The sequence below is a fragment of the Piliocolobus tephrosceles genome, chromosome 2, assembly GCF_002776525.5.
Source record: "Piliocolobus tephrosceles isolate RC106 chromosome 2, ASM277652v3, whole genome shotgun sequence".
Taxonomy (NCBI): Eukaryota; Metazoa; Chordata; class Mammalia; order Primates; family Cercopithecidae; genus Piliocolobus; species Piliocolobus tephrosceles.
Genome location: NC_045435.1, coordinates 130,338,424 through 130,359,861, shown reverse-complemented (window position 1 = coordinate 130,359,861; position 21,438 = coordinate 130,338,424). Strand labels below are relative to the sequence as shown.

Genomic DNA, 21,438 nt, shown 5'->3' with positions numbered 1-21,438 from the left:
TGGAACACAACTGTTGTTTTCGATACACAGATGAACTTTTAAAGTGTTAACAGTAATGCTCTCATTGTATTATGTATAATCATATACATGTGTGCATGTAATATCAAATTAAAATAGTATGTATACATGATTTAATATAAATTTTATATATACATATATTGCAATAAATCCATGACTCCATATGTATTACTGCCCAGGAAACACAAAGTTTCTTAAAAATTAGTTTCAAGAAAACTTCAGAATAAAAGTACAGGTGGTACAGGGGTAGGGTAGAAATCTTGAGGGAGGTAGTACATAAATAACTAAAGCTTAGGAAACTACTCACCAGCCACCCAAGAACAGCCAAGCACCTGTTCCATATTGTACCCAAATTTGGCTACAGCTACACATAACTCTGTCCGCCTGAGAGAGATGAAACGTTGGCTGCCTTGGGGGAAAGGTGATAACATCAGAACATAATTTAGCATAAATCACCCTCAAAGCAGTATTAGTTTTGACATAAATACTGGTTTGGTGGTACAACTCCTCTGCTTATTCACCCATACACCTTGGTTGAACCAGTCAAGTTTTCCAGGCCTGTTTCACTTAGTCAAAAGGAAGTTATAAAAAGTAGTCCCTAAGGTCGCGTCCAGTTTTAGAACGCCATAAAATGTTGAGACCCTGAAATCCAAAATTACTCTTTCCAGAATCACAGATGACCCAATCCTGAAATGAGCGTTGGCCTGAAGAACAAATGCTAAATAAGCCCACACAGCATCCCAAGCCATCATGCCATCAATTATGCTGCCCTCTGGAAAGACACAGTAAGACATTAATTACGAGACGATAAAGTTCAACCAACGAAATGGCCCTGTCCCTATCAAAACTTTAAGAATTTCCTCCTAATAATTTTTAAGCTATTAACTTTACACTTGATCCTCAGCTTCTCTATTATTTCCAGTCCTTAACCATTAACTTCATTCTAAGTTGGAGTAGCAGGGTGGGGTAATGGGTAGGGGAAAAAATCTGGGTAATCTTATCAAACCTCTAGCATCCTGTAAAGCTAGTGCTGGAAACCACCTGTAAAACCTTCCCAGCTTCACCTGCGTGACTCCATCGATGCTCGAGCATATTTAGTGTGCTAAACCTCTAAAAGGAGTTGCTGTTCCTTACTTCTCAGACACGTTTATAAGACGGTTTAGCCAGAACAAGCACTTAATCTCCTAATGAAACAGATACATTTATCAAAAGGAAAGTCTTAAGGACCCCTCCTTGTCTGGTTTACAAGGCCCTTTCTGTGCTATCAGTGGGCCCACAAACTTTTAATGAAGGGTTTTTAGATTCTCAGAAAGATAAGTTTTGAAATGTGGTCAGTGTTTAGCTGAACAGAAGATGGGTGGACTGCAGCTGGCAAACTCAGAAAGCACAGCTGGGTAGCAGGTGATCAAAAGAAAAAAAAGAAAAGAAAAGAAAAGAAAGGCAAGTCCCTGGGCAAATGGTGTAGCCAAAGGTGATCATTATAACTAGAGACTTGTTACATAATTACTTGTTAACTCCTGACAAACAGATACATAGCTACAAAATGCCTTGGTTACCCTAGCCATTGAAGCTAGTGTACCCGGTGCAAGAGTCAAGGTGTCTCCAATTAATTTCGTTCAAAGAAATAAGCAATCCTGGGACCTATTCCCTCCCAAGGTAACTCGCTTGCTTTTACATATACAAAACAGCCTCCAGCAATTAAGGCAATTGCCTCTAGAGACGAAAATCAGTGTTTCTCCTTAATTTTAATTTTTAAAGGGTAGAAGGGTTACAGAGGTGTACTCAGAGAGCTAAATATTCATCACTTCGATAAAAAAGACTTCCAATCCAAACTGAAAATTTGAAAAGCTCCCCCCCACCTTCGTCCCTGGCCAGCGAACGCAAAACGCAAGACCTCAACGTAGGATGCACTGCATTCCAACATTTTTCAAAAAGTTTACGACGATTTACCGAAGCGGCAAGAAGAAAAATAAAGCAGGCAGAAGCAGGTGAGAGCGAACAGGGTTTCGGCAGGGAAGAAGCCCGAGAAGCGCCCGGCGGCGCCGTGCAAGGCCCGGCAACGAGAAAGCGACCGGCACACGGAAAGCGAGCGCCCCAGTGGAGCGCGGGGACTGACAGCCGCTGGGTCTCCGCCGCCGGGGGATCGCCCAGCACCACCAGCCCGGCCCCCGCCTCTAATCCCCCTCCCCGACCTCTTCCCCCGCAGCGCCGGCGATGCCCGCTGGGCCAACTTGGCCCCGGGTCAGCGCTGCAGAGCACGGCCCCGGTTGCCGGGGAGGCCGCCGGCGCCCTTACCTCCTTCTGCTTGGGGTCCTGTGGGTAGACGTCGGGCGGCCCGAGCCGGGGGCGCTTCAGCGGTCTCTGCTCATAGCTGAGAAGCCCGAAGGCGGCCATGATCTCTCATGTTAACCGGCGAAATGAATGAGAGTTGGAGCTGGAGCAGCCGCCTCTGAGCACCAGGGAGCAGCACTTTGCAGACAAGACTCCCTCTCTCCCCCTCCTCGCTCGCTCGCTGTGGCGCTGCAGGCAGGAATAAAGCAGGTTGGATGCTGCCGCTGCCCGGCAGCAGACACGCACTGATGGGGACAGCCTTCGGCGGGTACTCGGCTGCGCTCGAGCCCCGGGACGCACCGCTCCGGTGGCGGCGGCGGCGGAGGGACTAGAGGTCGGCCAGGGTCCTCCGCGGCGCCTGCCGCCTCTGCTCCCCCCACACCCTGTCCCCAGAGGGAGGAGCAGCTGATGGGAACGTGTGACTTTTTTCACCAATGGACCCAAACCCACCCCAGCTGGGCGCAGCATGGGGTGGGGGTGGGGCACTGAAAAAAAAAAAAAAACTTTTCTTGGCGCCTAGGCTGGTGGTTCAAGTGCTCGCCCAAGGCGAGGGTGGCCCTCCTCTCCCGGGAAGAAGCTGCGGAGCGGACCGCCCCCGCCTCTCTTCCCCGGCAGGGACCCTTCCCCCGCCGCCACGCGCCCCGCAGACCCCGCCACCTGGGCGCGGACCCGGCCGGTGCAGAGGGAGGGAGGTCTGAAGGGGGCGCGAGACGCAGGGATGCGGCCGGTGGGAAGCGGCCGGTGACTCCTAGACGCCCGCCAGGCTCCGGTGGCGCATCTGCAGCTCCGGTCCCCTCGGCGGCTCCGGGCAGGCGCCGAGGCGCGCTGCTGGCGGTCGCGGCGGCTGGAGGGGGCCGTGCTCACGGTGGCGCGGGGCCGACTTAACCCTTTACAGTCCCTCCAGGGGCTGGGGAAGGGGGTGAGGAGCGATTAGCTGTGAGCGCCGACGGGGGCAGCCAGCCCGCAGGCGTCTCGGGTTCCTCCAGCCCGCCGCCTCCCCCCGGCCCCAGCTCCTCTTCCCTTCCGCCCCCAACCCCCAACACTTTACCTGTTGGTCCGCGGCTAGCGGGCTGGGGCTGGCAGCGGCGGGGTCACTCCGGCCGCCGCAGCCTCCATCATTCGGGTTGGGATGGGGGAATTGGATTATGATTTTATTTGTGAGGTATCTGCTTCTCCCGGACGAGCTTCGGGAACGCCGCGAAGTTTCCCACTGTCTGGGGGCGGCGAGCGACGCCGGCTCGCCGCCGGCGTTCTCGCCCCCACGGCCCGGGAGCGCGAGCTTCCGAGTTGGCGGACGGCGGCGCGGCGTCCGTACTGAGCATGCCCAGCTCGGCGGCCGGACCGCGGAGGAGTTGGCTGCGAGCGCGGTGAGCGAGCTCCAATCCGCCTCTCCGGGTTTTCGCAGCCGCAGAGCGCGCAGCCCGCGGGCCCCGGCGCCGAGGCTGGCCCTGGGGTGAACCTGGGCGAGGGAGGGAGCGCCCTCTGGAGCCCCGCTCTAGTCCCCCCGCTTCGCCCTCCTCCTCGACCTCTCCAGAGGTCGAGGTCCCCTTGGCCTGGGCCGAAAACCTCACCTGCGCCGGTAGCGTGGAAGGGGCTGGGGGGTGATCCTCCAGGGCAGACCTTGGTCATCCAACCCGCCCTTGCTCCTCGCTCGCTTCGGGGCGCGGGCACCAAGATGCTGGGCCACCTGGCGCGAGCTCTGCGAGACCGGAGCCGCGGAGGCGGGCTCGGCCTGTCCTGAGGGACCCCGCGGGAGGCGTGCCCGGGAGAGTGCGTCCGCACTTGGCCAAGAATGATGGCTGCCATTTAATGGAGCCTTCGCTAAGTGCCAGGATCTTGACAGTCAGAATCTCTGGTCCTTACAGCCTTCCACGGTCTTACTGTACCCTTTTTATGGATGGAGAAATTGAGCCAACTCAGAGAGGACCATTTACTTGCCGAAACCCACGAAAGTAGTCGGAATTTGAATCCACCACTGATTCCAAGTTTCTGACCTATTTTCTCTGACTTGGACTTGGAGGGACTGGGTTCCTAACCTGCCCTTGCCTAATGGAGTCACGTTCTCCACGGCTTGAGGCCTTCTCGGCCTTCCCTCTCTGTAAGGTGACACAGGCAGATTCTAACCAGAAGCCTTTGATACATAGTAGGTGCTCTGGAAATGTTGGTTGAATCTGAACATCAACTTTGATGTTTGTTGACATTTAAGCAAAGGGGGAAGAAGGAGATAAATAAAGTGAAGGTAATGTGGCAGAGGCTAGTTCCTCACTCCTGACCCTGACCTGTGAGAACCTCCAAACCCAGTTTGAGGCTGAGTCAGGTGTTTAGCTTTTGGCTTCCTTAATCTGAATAATTACTTCTAGAGATCATTTACCCTTCACAGAAGGGCATTTCCTGACCACCTTCCCTATCTTGCCACAGGGTCTTCTCTTCCACTAATATCCTGGGATTAATTTCATGGCTGGACTTGCCCTTGCCCTTGTGATACAGGCATCTATCAAATCTAGCTCCCTTGTTTAAAAGAAAGGACAGTTTTTATTATCTGACTTTATTAGGGAAATTATTAAACATACAAAAAACTGAAGAAGTCATATAAGGAGCCCTCAAATACTCATCTCTCAGCTATAAAAATTAAAGTTATATTTTTGTTTCATCTTTCTTCCCCATTCCCAACTCAATGACATATACTAGTAAGGACAGTTTTACTCATTGTTGCAACTCAGAAACACAGTGTGGGACCTGACACGTGGTGAGCATTCAAAAATGTTGGCTTATGGAATGGAGGATAGGTAGGCAATGTGTGGATGGATTGATGATTGCATCATTAGTGGTACTTTGGGAATAATAACCTTGTGCTGCTACTCAATCAAACACCCCTAGTCTGGGGGAGAAATGTAATCGCAGTTCTTCCCTTGCCTCCAACTGAAACACTTTGAAGCGCTTAAAATCTTATCTACCCATAAGAATTTTATCTTAAAATCAAAATGTGTCAGTAGTGTGCCCCTGGTGTTTGGAAAGAAGGGAAAATAATAGCCCTCTCCCTGTTGTTGTCCCTTCTTAACTCCCTCTCCTGAAACAGTCTGGCATGAATTCCTTGACCCTCTCAACACAAAATAAATAGTGAAAACTTTAATATGCTTAGAAGCTTCCCCTAGGAATCATTATTTTGCTGCATGGATTTCCCATGGGCATTTGGCTCCTTACCCTGGGAAATCTTTGTAATCTACCCCCTACCTAGCAATCCAACTTTTTCTCCTTAACCTCTTGCCCCAGTTAGCTTCCTTTACTAATATGGAATTCCCAGGTTCTTCGTCTTCAGAAACTCACCTCTACAGTCCTTAGAGTATGGGCTCCTATACAGAGCTCCTTCAGATTCCCCTGGCAAAAGGTGATCTTTTGCCTTTTGGTACCCTTAGCACTTAATTTTTATTATCTTATTTTAACATTTATTGGCATGCATTTGAATATGTCACACGGAATAGTCTTGTTGCCTCATCCTCACCTTTTCCTCCTGGTCCCCTTCTTCCATTCCAGAATTAGTCTTTAAGCAGACTAAGGTCAGCTCATCATGATGGGCTTAAACTGTAGCCCACTGTGTTCTATACAGTGCTTGAATTTCCCACGTGGTGCTGGTTAATATAGCAGATAGGCACACATTCTCATTGAATAATGTGGGTTCTAGTTGATACTGTTCCTAAGGGACATTTTATCTTACCTAGCTAATGATTCCCTGGGACCAAGAACAATTTGCATGGAACAGAACTTAGAGAAGACCAGAGGCTCCCCAAATTGGTCCCAGCCTAGAACCTCAGGCTAGCAAGAAGGGGTGAGTTCAGGTTCCTGAGGAAGTTTTATATAGCTATCTGGGGAAATGGGGTTGAAATGTGGCTGGAGAAAGGTGAATGAATTATAAACCATTTTAAGCATATGGTGCTATATTGTCCAAGTATAAAACTAAGTCTTCACTGCTGCTTTTGTGGGTTACCAGGTATTTAAAAGTTGACCCTTTTTCTTGGGTCACATTCAAGGGTTTCTCAAAGATTCCTTAACTGCTTATGTTCCCTCTGAAAACCCTGATTTTCAGCATTCTGCAAGGAGTCCCTCACTGTTGGTATCCATTTGTGCTTTTGGGCAAATCCCTTTAATATAGCTCATGGCTGGCTTTCTCTCCCTACATTTGCTCTGCCAGAAATACACAAATGTCCTTTCCCTGTACATACGCTAGTGCAGGCATTTTCTAACCAACCTTCTGTACTTGCCCACCATGAATACACTCTGTAAGCCACAATTCTCCACCTTAAAAGTTCAACAGTCTGAATCAGAGACCAGTTCCTCAGGTCCATCCAAACTGTATAGGACAAATGTCAAATGCTCAGGTCAGTGACCTTCTCAAAGTTCTTTTCACAAGGTTTGAAGTGAGGAATAAAATTTCTTTGATGAAAGCCAGAGACACAATCATTTGCAGAACAGTTTTTTTGTTGTTTTTGCTTTTGTTTTGTTTCACACGGAGTTTTGCTCTGTCACCCAGGCTGGAGTGCAGTGGCGCCATCTCAGCTCACTGCAATCTCCACCTCCCGGATTCAAGCAGTTTTCCTGCCTCAGCCTCCTGTAGCTAGGATTACAGGCACATGCCTCCACACCTGGCTAATTTTTTTTTTTTTATTTTTAGTAGAGACGGGGTTTCGCCATGTTGGTCAGTCTGGTCTCAAACTCCTGGCCCCAAGTGATCCACCCACCTTGGCTTCCCAAAGTGCTGGGATTACAGGTACGAGCCACAGAGCCTGGCAGCAGAACAGATTTTTTTAATGAGAGTGAAGAATGGCTAGGAGCAGAGGCAGGATGTTGCAGAGGCAGGATGTTGACCCATCAGAAAGTATGGTCCTGGCCGGGCATGGTAGCTCACACCTGTAATCCCAGCACTTTGAGAGGGCCTAGGTGGTTGGATCACTTGAGGCCAGGAGTTCAAGACCAGCCTAGCCAACATAGCAAACAAAAAATTAGCTGGGTGTGGTGGTGCATGGCTGTAGTCCCAGCTGCTTGGGAGGCTGAGGCAGGAGAATCGCTTGAGCCTGGGAAGTGGAGGTTGCAGTGAGCCGAGATTGCCCCACTGCACTCCAGCCTGGGTAACAGAGACTCTGTCTCAAAAAAAGAAAGAAAGAAGAAAAGAAAAGGCAGGGCAAGGACAAGGGCAGGGCAGGGCAGTGCAGGGAAGGGAAGAGAGTGGTCCTACTATTCCTATTCCTATTTTACAGATTAGTAGATAGGGCTCCAGAGGTGAAGTTGCTGGTCCCAGGCCATTGAGTTAGCGACTAGCAAAGCCAGAATCAAACGTAGAATCTCTCTGGCTCCCAAACTTATGCTTATTATTGTTGTCAATGTGTTACATGTATTAATTATCATTTACATAACACATAAAAATGAGCCTTTGAAGACAGTTCTGGTATAAGAGAAGCAAAACTCCTGACAGCTCACTCTGGCATTGCAGCACAATTACACTCAAGTGGAAAGAAACAATTCTCAGTGTAGTGCCTGTAGGTGAATTAATTAAAGTTGCTAGGTTTCCTCATGGGATTGTTGCTTGTCCAGGTATATATATTATTGTGTTTTGTTAACAGATTGTCTATAGGCAGTTTGCTTACTTTCCGTTTTTCTTACATCCCCATTATATTTCAATGTATTTGTCTCATGCCTACTTCTAAATCAATAAAGAAAAATTTCCCCTTTATTTTAAACTCCCCAAAAAATGAAAGATGATAATGACTTGGGAAGGGGGGTCAGAAGAGAGAAAAGAGAAATGGAAGAGTAATTCGGGGGTGTTTACCCAAATTGGGTTTTTAATACAGCGTTCATGCTTACAGAGATATAAAAAATACAGACATTAAGACTCTCAAGCAGCACTGGCCAGTAGTTTTATATTGCTTGCCAAATAGGTACTTTTAAATTTTCTAGTATTAAAGAAGTAAAAAGAAATAGATGAAATTAATTTTAATGTACATTTGCTTAACCCAGTATAACCAAATATTACCATTTCAATAGGTGATCAATACCAAAAAAAGTATTAGTGAGATACTTTACATTCTTTTTTATCTTAAGTATTCTAAATCTTCTGTGAATTTCATACCTATGCCATCATTTCAGACCAGCCACATTTTACATTTCGTGTGTGCAGTAGTCACATGTGGCTAGTGGCTAACATGTTGGTCAGCTCAGCTCCAAAGGAATGTTTCAGTCCTAATGAACCTGTAACATGTGGGTTTTTAATAACGACACTGAGGAAGGAGGTGGGTTTCCAAATTAAAAGAACAAAAAGTAATGAGAGAAGTAAATCAAGAGAGGCCGTGCATGGTGGCTCACGCCTGTAATCCCAGCACTTTGGGAGGCCAAGGCGGGCAGATTGCCTGAGGTTAGGAGTTCAAGTCCAGCCTGGCCAACATGGTGAAACCCCATCTCTACTAAAAAATACAAAACTTAGTCAGGCATAGTGGTGCACATCTGTAATTCCAGCTACTCAGGAGGCTGAGGCAAGATAATCGCTTGAACCCAGGAGGTGGAGGTTGCAATGGGCTGAGATTGCACCACTGCATTCCAGCCTGGGTGACAGAGCAAGACTCCATTTCACAAAAAAAAAAAAGAAAGAAAGAAAGAAATAAAACGAGAAAGGTAAACAAGAAAAGTAAAGGCAACTTGGGGAAGACAGTAGATACCTAAACAGTGCTTAGTTGCTAAACAGATGGAAACTTCAGGGGGCAAAGGACACAAAAAGGAAAATCTGAGGATTTAAAATCAGAGGATAAAATAAGAGAGTTTTAAATTACAAAGCTGAACCAATGACAAGGCTGAAGATTTAACCTCATTCACTAGCAAAATGGTGTCTGCTACATTTACAAAAAGAAGGCTGACTGGTTGGTTTCTGCAGAAGGAAGTGGGCCACACAAACTTAGGTCACTGTTAATATCATGGTCACATACTCAGCTTCTCAACACCAGAATCTTATTTTGTCAGCTTACCCAGAGTGGTTCAAGCTCTACAAGGCAGACAAATGCTCAACACACTGGTTTCTCAATATAAAGAAATAACCCTTTCCAGAGACTGAAATACATATATCCTGTTATTCAGATCACCTTCTTTCTAAAGTTTGTTGTAAAACAAAGTTAGCAAGCAGAAATTTGGTGACCATGAAATTACAGCAAAGGGAATTGAATAATCTCCAACGAGCAGTCACGCAGACTGTCCCACAGTGGAACTCATCTCCCTTATGACATGAATAGGATAGATGTCACACTGTGGCCCATCGGTCCCATTGGTGGATATACAGACAGGTTATTATTGTTCAATGCCTTTATTATTTACTTCATACCAGAAGTTCTTGGTGGCCCACAAATATTTGTTCAGATTGCTTTGGGCTTGCACAGTCACTTCTGGACTTTCCAGGAAAGTCTGCCTACACTGGGTCCACCTTTTCCAAGGACATCAATCTGTTGCAGCTGAGAAGGGTCTGCCCCTTTGAGTGTGCTATGTTGTCACAGCCCCAACTGACCAGCTTCACTCAGAGGGCTGGCTAACCTGTTGAGATCCTACATCTTGAAAGAGGGAGATCTCTACTATATGGAGAACTCTGCTAAGCAAGCCTGGCTTCAGACTTTCCTGTTGGGAAAGGAGCAAGGGAGAGATTACTTTTCAGTTACACAATAATTAATTAGATTACTACTTTTTTATTGTTAACCAGTTAAGGATCCAGTATTTATCATCAATTAGTTTCAGATTGTAACTAACCTGTTAGGATGGGTTACATCTGATGAAAACTAAAATCTGATAACTATTCATTATGAGATATTTCAGTTCTCAGAGAAGTATTTTTCTCCAAGTTCTAGGGACATCCTCTTATACTTTCTTATCTACCTACTGCAGTCACACAGAGCAAGAAAACGTGGAAAATATATTAGATGGCAGAATCTGGATAGTAAACAAAATATCTTGACAGATTAAAATGATGAACTAAATGTAACAGGGTCAAATTTTATATAAGAATAAATTTTCCCCCTATCTACTGGATATATCTACTGGATATATCTAAGACTGTTTGGTACCTACTGTTTGCTAAATCTGAAGTTTGAATTCTAAGCAGTAAAAAATAAACGCTGCCAACACTTTGCTCTCAGTAGCATTTGGGGAATAGTAGTGCACAAATCAATTACATGAATCCTTTATATAATAGTATTTTTTATTAGTATTGTTAAAACATTGCCCAACATTCTCACCACTATTCCTCTTCCCAGGGCTGTTAACAAATCGGAGAGAAAGGAAAACACCTCTTGGCTACAGTTGTGGTATGCGGAACTGCAGAGTGAATATAAAAATTGTCTCGGAGAGGATGTTGCAAATCAAGATGGAGAAATGTGTCAGATCAGCAAAGGAGCCTGGAGAAGTTAGGGTCTCCTGACGCCTGGAACTTCAGCCACATGGTCCAGTTTTGCTAACAGGAAGCAGGGGCCAGCTGGGGGTGTGTGGTGATGAGCAAAATAGACATTAAGTTCAAGATGGGGCATCTTGAGTATGAAGAGACAAAGGGAGTCCTTTCAGAGCAGTAGTAAATGGAGGCTATAGAGGCTGTGACAGCTAGACTGAAACAAGATGACAGTAGAGACTGGCTGAGTAAGGATGAGAGCAGAGAGGAAGAAGAGCTGGAAACCAAGTTGTCTTCAACTTGTGTGTAGGAGGCAGGCAACTGGCTTGCCCTGCAGAATGGTGGGCTTTTTGCCCATTACCAAGGTACATAATGAATGCGAGGACCCCCCAGTAGATGACAGCACCAACAGTGGATGGGGGGAGGTAGGGCAGAATAGCTGACTGGCATAAGATCAAAGGAGAATGGTTTTAACAAGACAGTGAAATATAACGTGGGGGAGTGAAGCAGACACTGTGGCAGACACTGCTTGTTCTCTGCCCGATATCTTTATCTTTATCCCTTTTCTTCCTTAGTAACGAAATCCTGAATTTGTTCTGGGGTACAATATGCCAGCTAAATATACCTACCTTCCTAGATTACCTTACATCTAGGGATGCCATGTGGCACACTTCTAGCCAATGACACATAAGCTTAATTTCTCTAGGGATTCTGATAATGTTTTTCTTTCCTGATGCAGGCAACACCCTTTAACTCCTTCTCTCTTCTCACCTGGAATTTGGACATGAAGTCTAGACTACAATGTCCATATTGTGACCAAGAGGTTAGAAATATGGGGCCGGACGTGGTGGCTCACGCCTATAATCCCAGCACTTTGGGAGACGGAGGCGGGCAGATCACGAGGTCAGGAGATCGAGACCATCCTGGCTAACACAGTGAAACCCCGTCTCTACTAAAAATAAAAAATTAGTCCAGCTTGGTAGCAGGCACCTGTTGTCTCGGCTACTCGGGAGGCTGAGGCAGGAGAATGGCATGAACCTGGGAGGCAGAGCGGGGTGAGTGGAGATAGTGCCACCGCACTCCAGCAAGGGCGACAGAGCGAGACTCCACCTCAAAAAAAAAAAAAAATAAAAGAAATATGGTATGAGGAAAAGGCAAGACAACCCCAGAGATGTGAGTCTTGATTTCAACTGGCCGCTGAACCAATGCTAACAGCCATCTATAACCAGGTATCTGGTTATGTGAACAATGAGCCCTACTTAATGAAACCAGTGTTAGTGACTTTTCTATTGTTCATGATCTATTATGTTTCTCATAGATATTAACCCACCTTGTTGAACTGAAATACAAAGGTAAGAGGGGTGCAGGAAAAGCAGCGCTCCAAGGGAAGAGGCTAGCTTTCCCAAGGTAGGAGGAAGGAGATTAGAGTGTTAGAGAAGAAACTGTACAGGTATGGCAGTTTGCTAGCTATGGAGAAAGGATTCAACAGGCCAGAGTGGAAGAGAATGAGAAGGAGAGAAGAGATGGAAGCCTGGGGCAGAAAGATGTACAAAGCTTCATGAGGATGATAGCACGGAAGTGGATCAGTTGACTACATGGGTATAGGGGTAGAGGCTACACTTTGAACCTAGACCAGCATGAACAGAAGTGAGATCCATGGAAGATTTGGTCTCCAAGTCTCTTTGAGGTCAGAAACCTTGTTATCTTCCCAGAGGGATTACCAGGTTGCACCAGTGGGACCATCATCTTTCCACATCCTTGGTTAGGAAAAAAAGGAGAGATGTCATCCCTTTTGGCTCTCTAGAGAATCCACGTGCAGGTTTACAGCTGAATAATGAAACCTGGCAATTTCTCTGGATTCCCTTTAAATCTCTCTGGAGTCAGAAATAGAAGCAACCTGAAGGAGGCAGAGAGGAACTGAAGGCCACAGGGCCTGCTAGGTCACGGTGAGGGAGGCATTTTGCTCTCTTTTCTGGTAATTGGCCCACAAGGGCTGTTGTCTCCCCAAGGAGGCTAGTGTTCCCCTCCCTAAGTCCTTAGTCCCAAAGCAGAGTGACAGCTGTGAGCCTGCTAGATCATCCATGTTGCCATAGCAACAGGCTTGCCCTTGGAGCAGTGGGTTCATGACAAAATGATCAGCCCTCTCTTAAAGGTTGTTGCTGTGTGTTGGACCAAGAATGCAGGCCAGGTGGGTGGGTATGAAGGCCTGGAGCCAAAAATATTCAGGGTAGGAATTTTATCCCACATGGCGAAAAACCTGAAAAGTCTGAGAATGAGTACAAGCTAAATCCAACCAGCCAAGGGCCAAAACAGAAGAAGCACTATTCAATCATCAAGTCTGAGGGACATCCCCATGATGAATTTGGTGGGGGAAGGTAGAGAGTGGTAGTGAGAGTAAGAGAAGAAGCCAGAGCAAGAGGGGCTGGAGTGTCTGTGATTCTTTTCTTAGGCTGCTGACTACATGTTGTGTTAGCTGAGCAGCATTAATAATACTCAGGGACTCTGGGTGGACACTAGCTGACCCCAACCCTGTTAAGCCATGGATAGCTTGCTTCCAACACCCATTCTTGCTCAATGAAAACCAATTCTGATGGTGTTCTAGGACTCCATCCTCACCTCTTCTTCAGTCCTTTCTCTTGGATGAAGTTCTCAGCATCTCTCTATGGGCCCATGAAACTACGGATACCATCCAGGATACCTGACCAGTTTCTACAACCAGACATATTCCTAGATTCTCCTGTAGTTCTTAACTAAGATCAATCCACAGCTCTCTGGGCTGGGACCTGGTGGAATATAAGCTCCATCAGGGAAGGGTCTTTGACTGACAGTTTATCACGGTATTCCTAACACATAACACAAGCCTGTCACATAGCAGGAATTTAATAAATATTTATTAAATGAATAATTTAACAAGAGTGCTTGACAACTTTCATAACCCTCACCTACTCCAGGTTATTGGACTCTTCTGTGGGCACCTGCCATAATCATAGTCCTGCTTCTTCCAGGATGGACCCTCTTAGATCCAAGACCTTCTACCCACTTGTCACTGAGAGCTTCTGTGACCAGAGATTCCTCATTATACACCTGGGTGGGCCCATGGACACCAGTGCCAGCCTGGACTAGAACAAAGATTTCAAATGTCCCTTTAGCCACTGCAGTAATAGCTTTTTTATACCCTTCTTGGTGACAACAGCATTAGTCCCCTGACCCAGACCTTGGGTCTCAGCCTACTTCCTTCTTGTCATCCTTCACAGGCAGCTCTATGAGAGTTGTGGTGATATTGTAGATGGCCTTGAGGGTCTCCCTGCTACAACAGGCTAGGAGTAAAAAGTAGGATTATAATAATGTAATTTCACTCTGATTCACAATTGAAAAGGTATAAAGCTTCTCTCCTAATATGCTAATACACACATACATACACACACACACACACACACACACACACATATATATCTGTTTTTAATTTTCTAAGAGCACTTACTGCTATTTGAAATTGCTTATATATTTGTTATCTGGCTTTTTGTCAGTTTCTGTCATTGGAATATAAGCTTTTTGGTATTGAGAATGTTGTCTGTTTCATTTACTACCTAAACAGCAAATGTCCAGTAACTATTAAGTGGATGAATTAATTACTCTGGATTAATCAGGGTCAGGGTAGGCCCTCTGTGTACCTACAAACCCAGGTCTCTGATTGCATTGTGAAATGCTTATTTTTCTCTTCACTTGTTCCATCTTTCCTTGAGCACAGGTCCAGTCATTGCCTCTGATGTCAACACACTGCCAGGACACTTGGTGCTTCATCTTACATCTTACCCCCTGCGTCATCTTATATCTACCTGTACCAGAGAACCAAGTTCTCTGACTGCATTGTGGAAGGCCCATTTTCCTCTTCACTTGCTCCATCTTTCCATGGGCACAGTGGCAGCCACTGCCTCAGGCATTCACCACACTGCCAGGGCCCTGGTGCTTCCTTTGCTATCAAAGCCCTCAGTGTCATCTTCCACCCGTATCTGCCCAAACCACACTGCACCAAGGAGCCTGTTGAGCTGGACCCAAGCCTGCATTTCCAACCCTGATAACATACCAGTGTGGAGATGTCCAGCCAGCTCCCCACTGAAGAGGAGGCAATCTCTTTCCCCTACCCTTTGTATTACCCACATCCAAAAACAAGGCTGCTTTGAACTTCCAGATTTTTTTTTTGTAAAAAGAACCTTTGGATCTTTGCAGTCAACTCCCTTGCTTAGGAATCTGGTATTAGCCCATCTCAATAACAAGCACAATGCTATACCCAGGCATCGGTATTAGATTAAGCTCACATGCAGTGTGTTTTTCCCATCTTTTATCCCCAAGGTCCCTCGATTTCTCTTCTTAGAGTCCCTAGGAAAGCCCCTGCCACTGCCTCTTCCCACAGCATGACTTGATGTGTCTAAATTCTCCTATGGGCACAGTTAGAGCAGCAGCCAGAATGGCCATAACACAGGAGTCTGGAGTTTACCCTGTGGGTGACAAGGAACAAATGGAGACCTTGGATAAGGAGATTTTCTTGGAGAACCAGTTCCTTAGAGATAGATATGTATTGTTGATATGTAGGATGAGACATGGGAGAAGACTCTAGGCTGCCTTTGGTCATGGTAATTCACCCTCCCAAAGATCCTTACTGAACAGAATTCCACTCCTTCCCATATTTCTGCGAGTCAATAGTTCCCTCTGAATGTTGCTGGATTTCTGCTTTCTGGGCACATGGTATGTATGATTATTATTTTTGTTTTTTAATTTTTGTGTTTTTTGAGACAGAGTCTCGCTTAGCCGCCCAGGCTGGAGTGCAGTGGCACCATCTTGGCTCACTGCAACCACCTGTCTCCCAGGTTCAAGCGATTCTCTTCCCTCAGCCTCCTGAATACCTGGGATTACAGGCGCCTGCCACCACACCCAGCTAATTTCTGTGCTTTTAGTAGAAACGGGGTTTCACTATGTTATCCAGGCTGATCTCAAACTCCTGACCTCAAGTGATCCTCTGAACTCAGCCTCCCAGTGTGCTGGGGTTACAGGTGTGAGCCACCATACCTGGCCCATTATACTATTCTTTTAACTTTTCTGTAAGTTTAGAATTTTTTAACTTATAAGTTAGAAAAAGAAAGGGTTTCTTGTATATTAGATAGTTTTCTGTGGGAAAAGAACTTAGAACAATGCTTGGCTTAAGCATGCAAATAAATGTTACTTGTTCTGATTATTCTAGTGCTTTACATAGAATATCATGTTTAACCCTGACAATGGCCTCGTGAAGTTCTGATTGTAGGATGCTGTTGGTCTCTCGCATCCCTTTTACCAGGCAGGTGCACACCTCTCCAAGCTACCGTAAAGTGTTGGTTGCTAAAGGTTTACAGCTCCCTTTTCTCTGGAGAATTGCCTTCAGTCTAACAGAAGCCGCCCCAGAGATTATACCCCACACCAACCCTGGGGGACAGTCAGCAACCAATGATTAAGGAACAAAAAGGCATAAAAAGCTAGCCCTAGTGGTGGCCTGTAATCTCAGCACTTTGGGAGGCCAAGGCGGGTGGATCACCTGAGGTCAGGAATTCAAGACCATCCTGGCCAACATGGTGAAACCTTGTCTCTACTAAAAATACAACAATAGCTTGGTGGTGCGTGCCTATAATCCCAGCTACTTGGGAGGCTGAGGCATGAGAATCACTTGAACCCAGGAGGTGGAGGTTGCAGTGAGCTGAGATTGCACCACTGCACTCCAGCCTGGCAACAGAGCAAGACTCCTTCTCAAAAAAAAAAAAAAAAAAAATTAGCCAGGTGTCCAGGCATCATGGTGGCCATCTATAATCCCAGCTACTCAAGAGGCTGAGGCAGGAGAATCGCTTAAACCTGGAAGGCGAAGGTTGCAGTGAGCTGAGATTGTGCCACTGCACTCCAGCCTGGGCAACAAAGCAAGATTCTGTCAAAAAAAAAAAAAAAAAAAAAAAAAGCTAGCCCTTGCCTTAATGTAGGATTCACTTTGTGATTCAAGAGCTCCCTGAGGATCAAACTGAAGCTGGACCCAGTTGAAACCACATCTTCACTTAGCTCCCCACTTCCCTCTTCCCTTCCTGCCTTTGGACTGTGAGTCAAAAAATAAATCACATGTCCCCCAAACCTTTATCAGGTTCTGCTGCAAGGGAACCTGACCAGGAGGAAACAGAGGCAAGGAAGGCTAAGAAACTTTCCCAGGAGCCTCCCCAGACCACACAGTAGTAGATTTGAACCCAGGTAGTCTGAGCTCATGGTCTTTACCACTGCTCTTCATATGTAAAGAACTTGTTATGTGCCAGTGAAAGTTATGTCTCAATAAACCTCAGCTCCAGCCTCCTTGCTCAGTTGCTGAGTATTGAAAGTCAATCAGACATGATTCTTGTGCTTCTCATAGCCTGAAAACTCATGGATGAGACAAACATAGTCACATCCAGTGGCAGCCAGTGGTTATAGTCATAAACACACACACAGAAACCCACATACATACACAAACATACACACATATAAGCCTACACACACATACATATACAAACCTATACAAACACATAAATACACATGGAAAACTGTACACATATGCACATTCACACATGCATATGCACCCAAGCCATACCCTTACAAGGGAATCCCCTACAGCTGCTAAAAAAGAAAGTCATAGGCTACATGTTCTAGGAATGCATTTGTTAATGGAATAAAGAAAATAAACAATATTTTGGAAATTTTAATCATATATATATGTTTCTTTTTAAAATATCAGTGGAATTGTTTTTTGTCTGTTTCCTTCATGTTTCTATATAACAGGATGTTTAAAAACACATAAACACATAAAATCTGAGGCATATTAATATTTGTAGAGGATATTTATGTAGGTCAGTAAATAATAATGGTACATGTGTGAAGCAACCTATAGCCTGATGAAAAGAAAATAATATAAAACTGTAGATCATTTAGGGAAGTAGTGATATGAACATTAACTCTTTATTCATTTGTTCTAACATTATTAAACTATGTTTTCTAATTGCTGAATTCCCACAGAATCTGTGTTCTAAGGCCCTCTCCTCTAACCTCTCAGAGCTGCTATGTTTTGCTTTCTGATTCTGCAACATCTGTTGATGGTCACAATGTTGGGCCCCTGAGGCCTGAACTGATGTGAAATGAACACTGAACCTGAAATCCTAGGTGGCAATGATTGCTTTGTAATTTACTGACATCGACTTTGGGCAAGTCACCTCTTTGAGCCTCATTTGTCTCAACTGTGTATAAGTGGAGGAAATAAAATCTACTTCACAAGATTTTTGTGAAAATTAAATGGGGTAACATTTAGATGGCACCTAGCCCAGCACCTGAGAAGATGGAAATAAAGGAATGAATAAATCCATAGCCAATAAATAGCAAAGGGTGTGCACTTACTGCAAGAATCGCTGATTATTAATGCAATCCAGCAACCATAAGCAGCCATGAAAAGAAATCACAGACAGTCCTGCACCTAGATTGACCAGTTAACGTTTTGCCACATCTGTTTTATATCTGCTGTTGTTATTATTACTAAGGGCGGGGATGGTGGCAGCAGTAGTAGATCCATAGTTTATATTCAAATTTTCTTTCTTTCTTCTCTCTCTCTCTCTCTCCTTTTCTTTTTTGAGATGAAGTCTCATGCTGTCACCCAGGCTGGAGTGCAATGACATGATCTCAGCTCACTGCAACCTCTGCCTCCCAGGTTCAAGCAATTCTCCAGCCTCAGTCTCCCAAGTAGCTGGGATTACAGGCACCTGCCACCGCGCCCAGCTAATTTTTTATATTTTTAGTAGAGACGGGGGTTTCACCATGTTGGTCAGGCTGGTCTTGAACCCCTGACCTCAGGTGTTCCACCTGCCTCAACCTCCCAAAGTGCTGAGATTACAGGCATGAGCCACCGTGCCCAGCCTATATTCAAATTTTCAAATTGTCCCAATGTTGTCCTTTATAGGCTTTTTTTTTTCAATCCAGGATCACATATAGTTGTTGTTTGTATTCTTTTCCTTTTTTGTCCTATATGAGAAATCTTTGTCTATTCCAATATCACAAAGGTTTTCTTCTGTTTTCTGTTAGAAGTTTTATAGACCAGGTGTGGTAGCTCGTGCCTGTTATCTCAGCACTATGGGAGGCCAAATTGGGAGAATTGCGTGAGCCCATGCATTCAAGACCAGCCTGGGCAACATAGCAAGACTCTGTCTCTACAAGAAAAGTAAAAATTAGCCGGCCATGGTGGCACATGTCTGTGGTCCCAGCTTCTTGGGAGGCTGAGGTGAGAAGATGGCTTGAGCCCCGGGTTTGAAGCTGCAGTGAAGTTGCAGTGAGCAGTGATGGTGCCTCTGCACTCCAGCCTGGGTGACACAATGAGACCTCATCTCCAAAAAAAAAAAAAAAAAAAAAAAAAAAGTTTTATAGTTTTAGCATGTATTTTTAAGTCTATAAATAGATATTTAACTTAATAGACTAAAATCTATTAATATCATTGTTTATTTGATGCTCATATTTTCCCAGTATCCATAGCCTTTTGACAGATTCTCTTAATTTTTTGAGCACTTTCTTATTTTCTGGCACATGATGTTTCAGACTCATCTTGTACTTTAACTGCTTCCGCCCTGGAATCAGCATTTTTCCAAGAAGCCCTCACTCCTTTTAGTGTGAGTGGTATTTAAAAACCAAGATCTGGATACTAGTTGCTCATTGCTGTTGGGTATTACTGCTTCTAGATTCTTTTAGAGGACAGAGCTAGGAAATATCTGTCTATCTGTCTGTGTAGAGTATTCCAATTCCAGTGCAACAAATTAGATTCTTTTTTGTCTTCACTCATTTTGTATTTGTATCTGCCTTATCCCACAGTGAGAACCTTGGCTCCCAACACATCATGTATGTACCTGTTTGCTTAGTTCTACAATACACAAAATAGTTTTAGAATTGCTGTAACTATAGTCTACAAAAAACCTAGTAAACAGAGTTTAAGTGTTTTTATTACTTTTTTTTTGTTTTTTGACTGAAGATAGTTAGCCTAAGTATTGTATTCAAATGTTACTTAAATTATTTTATTTTCCATGCAGATGTGCTATTCATTTGAAATATAGTTAATTGGTTTCTGTTTGCATTCAATTTGCATTTTTTCTCATACTTGTTTTTATTTAATATTATTTTTGAATTTCTAGAGCATTAATATGGTTGTAAAATAAAAACTATACAAAATATATACTCATAGAAGTATCAATTCCTCTTCTATTCCTTTCATTCTATTCTTATCCACTGTCTATGGATAATAATATATTAATTTTTAGTATATATTTCCTATGGTTTATTTATTTATTTTTTTTCATTTTATTTATTTATTTATTTATTTTGAGATGGAGTCTCACTCTGTCACCCAGGCTGGAGTGCAGTGGCACATTCTCTGCTCACTGCAACCTCACCTCCCGGGTTCCAGCGATTCTTCTGCCTCAGCCTCCTGAGTAGCTGGGATTACAGGTGTGTGCCACCACACCTGGCTAATTTTTGTATTTTTAGTAGAGATGGGGTTTCACCATTTTGGTCAGGCTGGTCTCAAACTGCTGACCTCATGATCCACCTGTCTCAGCCTCCCAAAGTGCTGGGATTACAGGCGTGAGCCACCATGCCCGCTTGGCCATTCCTATGTTTTTTGTTTGTTTTTCTTTAAGAAATAAGCTTTCTTACTCATATGGCATACCATATGTATTCTTTTGTATTTTTTTTTTTACTTGATTACATACCCTGAAAATCACCCCATATCAGTTCATAGAGATCTCCTAATTCATTTCCCTAGCTGCAGAGCACTCCATTGTGTTGATATCATAGTTTATTAAACCAATCTCCATGCCAGGGATTTTAGGTTGTTTATATACCTTTTCAATTGCAAGTAATGCTGTGTAGGTATTTTTGTATTGTTAGAGGTAGTATCAGTCTGGACACAGAGACCATGCAGTAATGAAAATAGGAGAGATTTAATATTACATTATTAAGCTATGCTACAATAATATAAAGATGTAAAGAGAACTCTAAAGTTGGGCTGGCAAACCTCTTTATAATGGGACAGATAGTGAATATATTAGGCTTTCTAGGCCATACTTTCTCTATCATAACCATTCAATGCTGTATAGACAATACATAAATAAATGGATTTATTTATGTTGCATTTCAATAACATTTTATTTACAAAACAGGTAGGGAGCTGGATTTGGCCAGAAAACTGTGGGGTTTGAACACAGTTTGCCAACCCCTGCTCTAAAGAATGCCCTAGGGTCAGCTGGGCACAGTGGCTCACACATGTAATCCCAGCACTTTGGGAGGCTGAGGCAGTCGGATCACCTGAGGTCAGGAGTTGCAGACCAGCCTGGCCAACGTGGTGAAACCCCATCTCTACTAAAAATACAAAAATTCACCGGGTATGATGGTGGGCACCTGTTATCCCAGCTACTTGGGGGGCTGAGGCAGGAGAATCACTTGAACCCGGGAGACAGAGGTTGTAGTGAGCTGAGATCGTGCCACTGCACTCCAGCCTGGGCAATAGAGCCAGACTCCATCTTAAAAAAAAAAAAAAAAAAAAAAAAGAATGCCCTAGGGCCTAGGGAGAGTGCTAAAGCCAGCACAGAGCTGGAAAGGAAACCCCCACCTTCCTAATGAGGTTA

At 44.7% G+C, this 21,438-nt stretch overlaps 1 protein-coding gene and 1 long non-coding RNA gene across 2 annotated transcripts in view; both read right to left on the bottom strand.

The window, feature by feature from the left end:
- Positions 1-3,670, bottom strand: part of MED12L (mediator complex subunit 12L) — a 345,920-nt gene extending 342,250 nt beyond the window's left edge. The window contains exons 1-2 of the mRNA XM_023232117.2: positions 3,398-3,670; positions 2,314-2,538 (exon numbers count right to left, since the gene is read on the bottom strand). Coding sequence (XP_023087885.1) covers positions 2,314-2,412 — 99 coding nt within the window. The 5' untranslated portion in view covers positions 2,413-2,538; positions 3,398-3,670. The remainder of the gene's footprint in view (positions 1-2,313; positions 2,539-3,397) is intronic.
- Positions 3,671-8,142: 4,472 nt separating this feature from the next.
- Positions 8,143-21,438, bottom strand: part of LOC111555756 — a 105,403-nt gene continuing 92,107 nt past the window's right edge. The window contains exons 5-6 of the long non-coding RNA XR_002735637.1: positions 13,926-14,067; positions 8,143-9,990 (exon numbers count right to left, since the gene is read on the bottom strand). This is a non-coding gene — a long non-coding RNA (uncharacterized LOC111555756). The remainder of the gene's footprint in view (positions 9,991-13,925; positions 14,068-21,438) is intronic.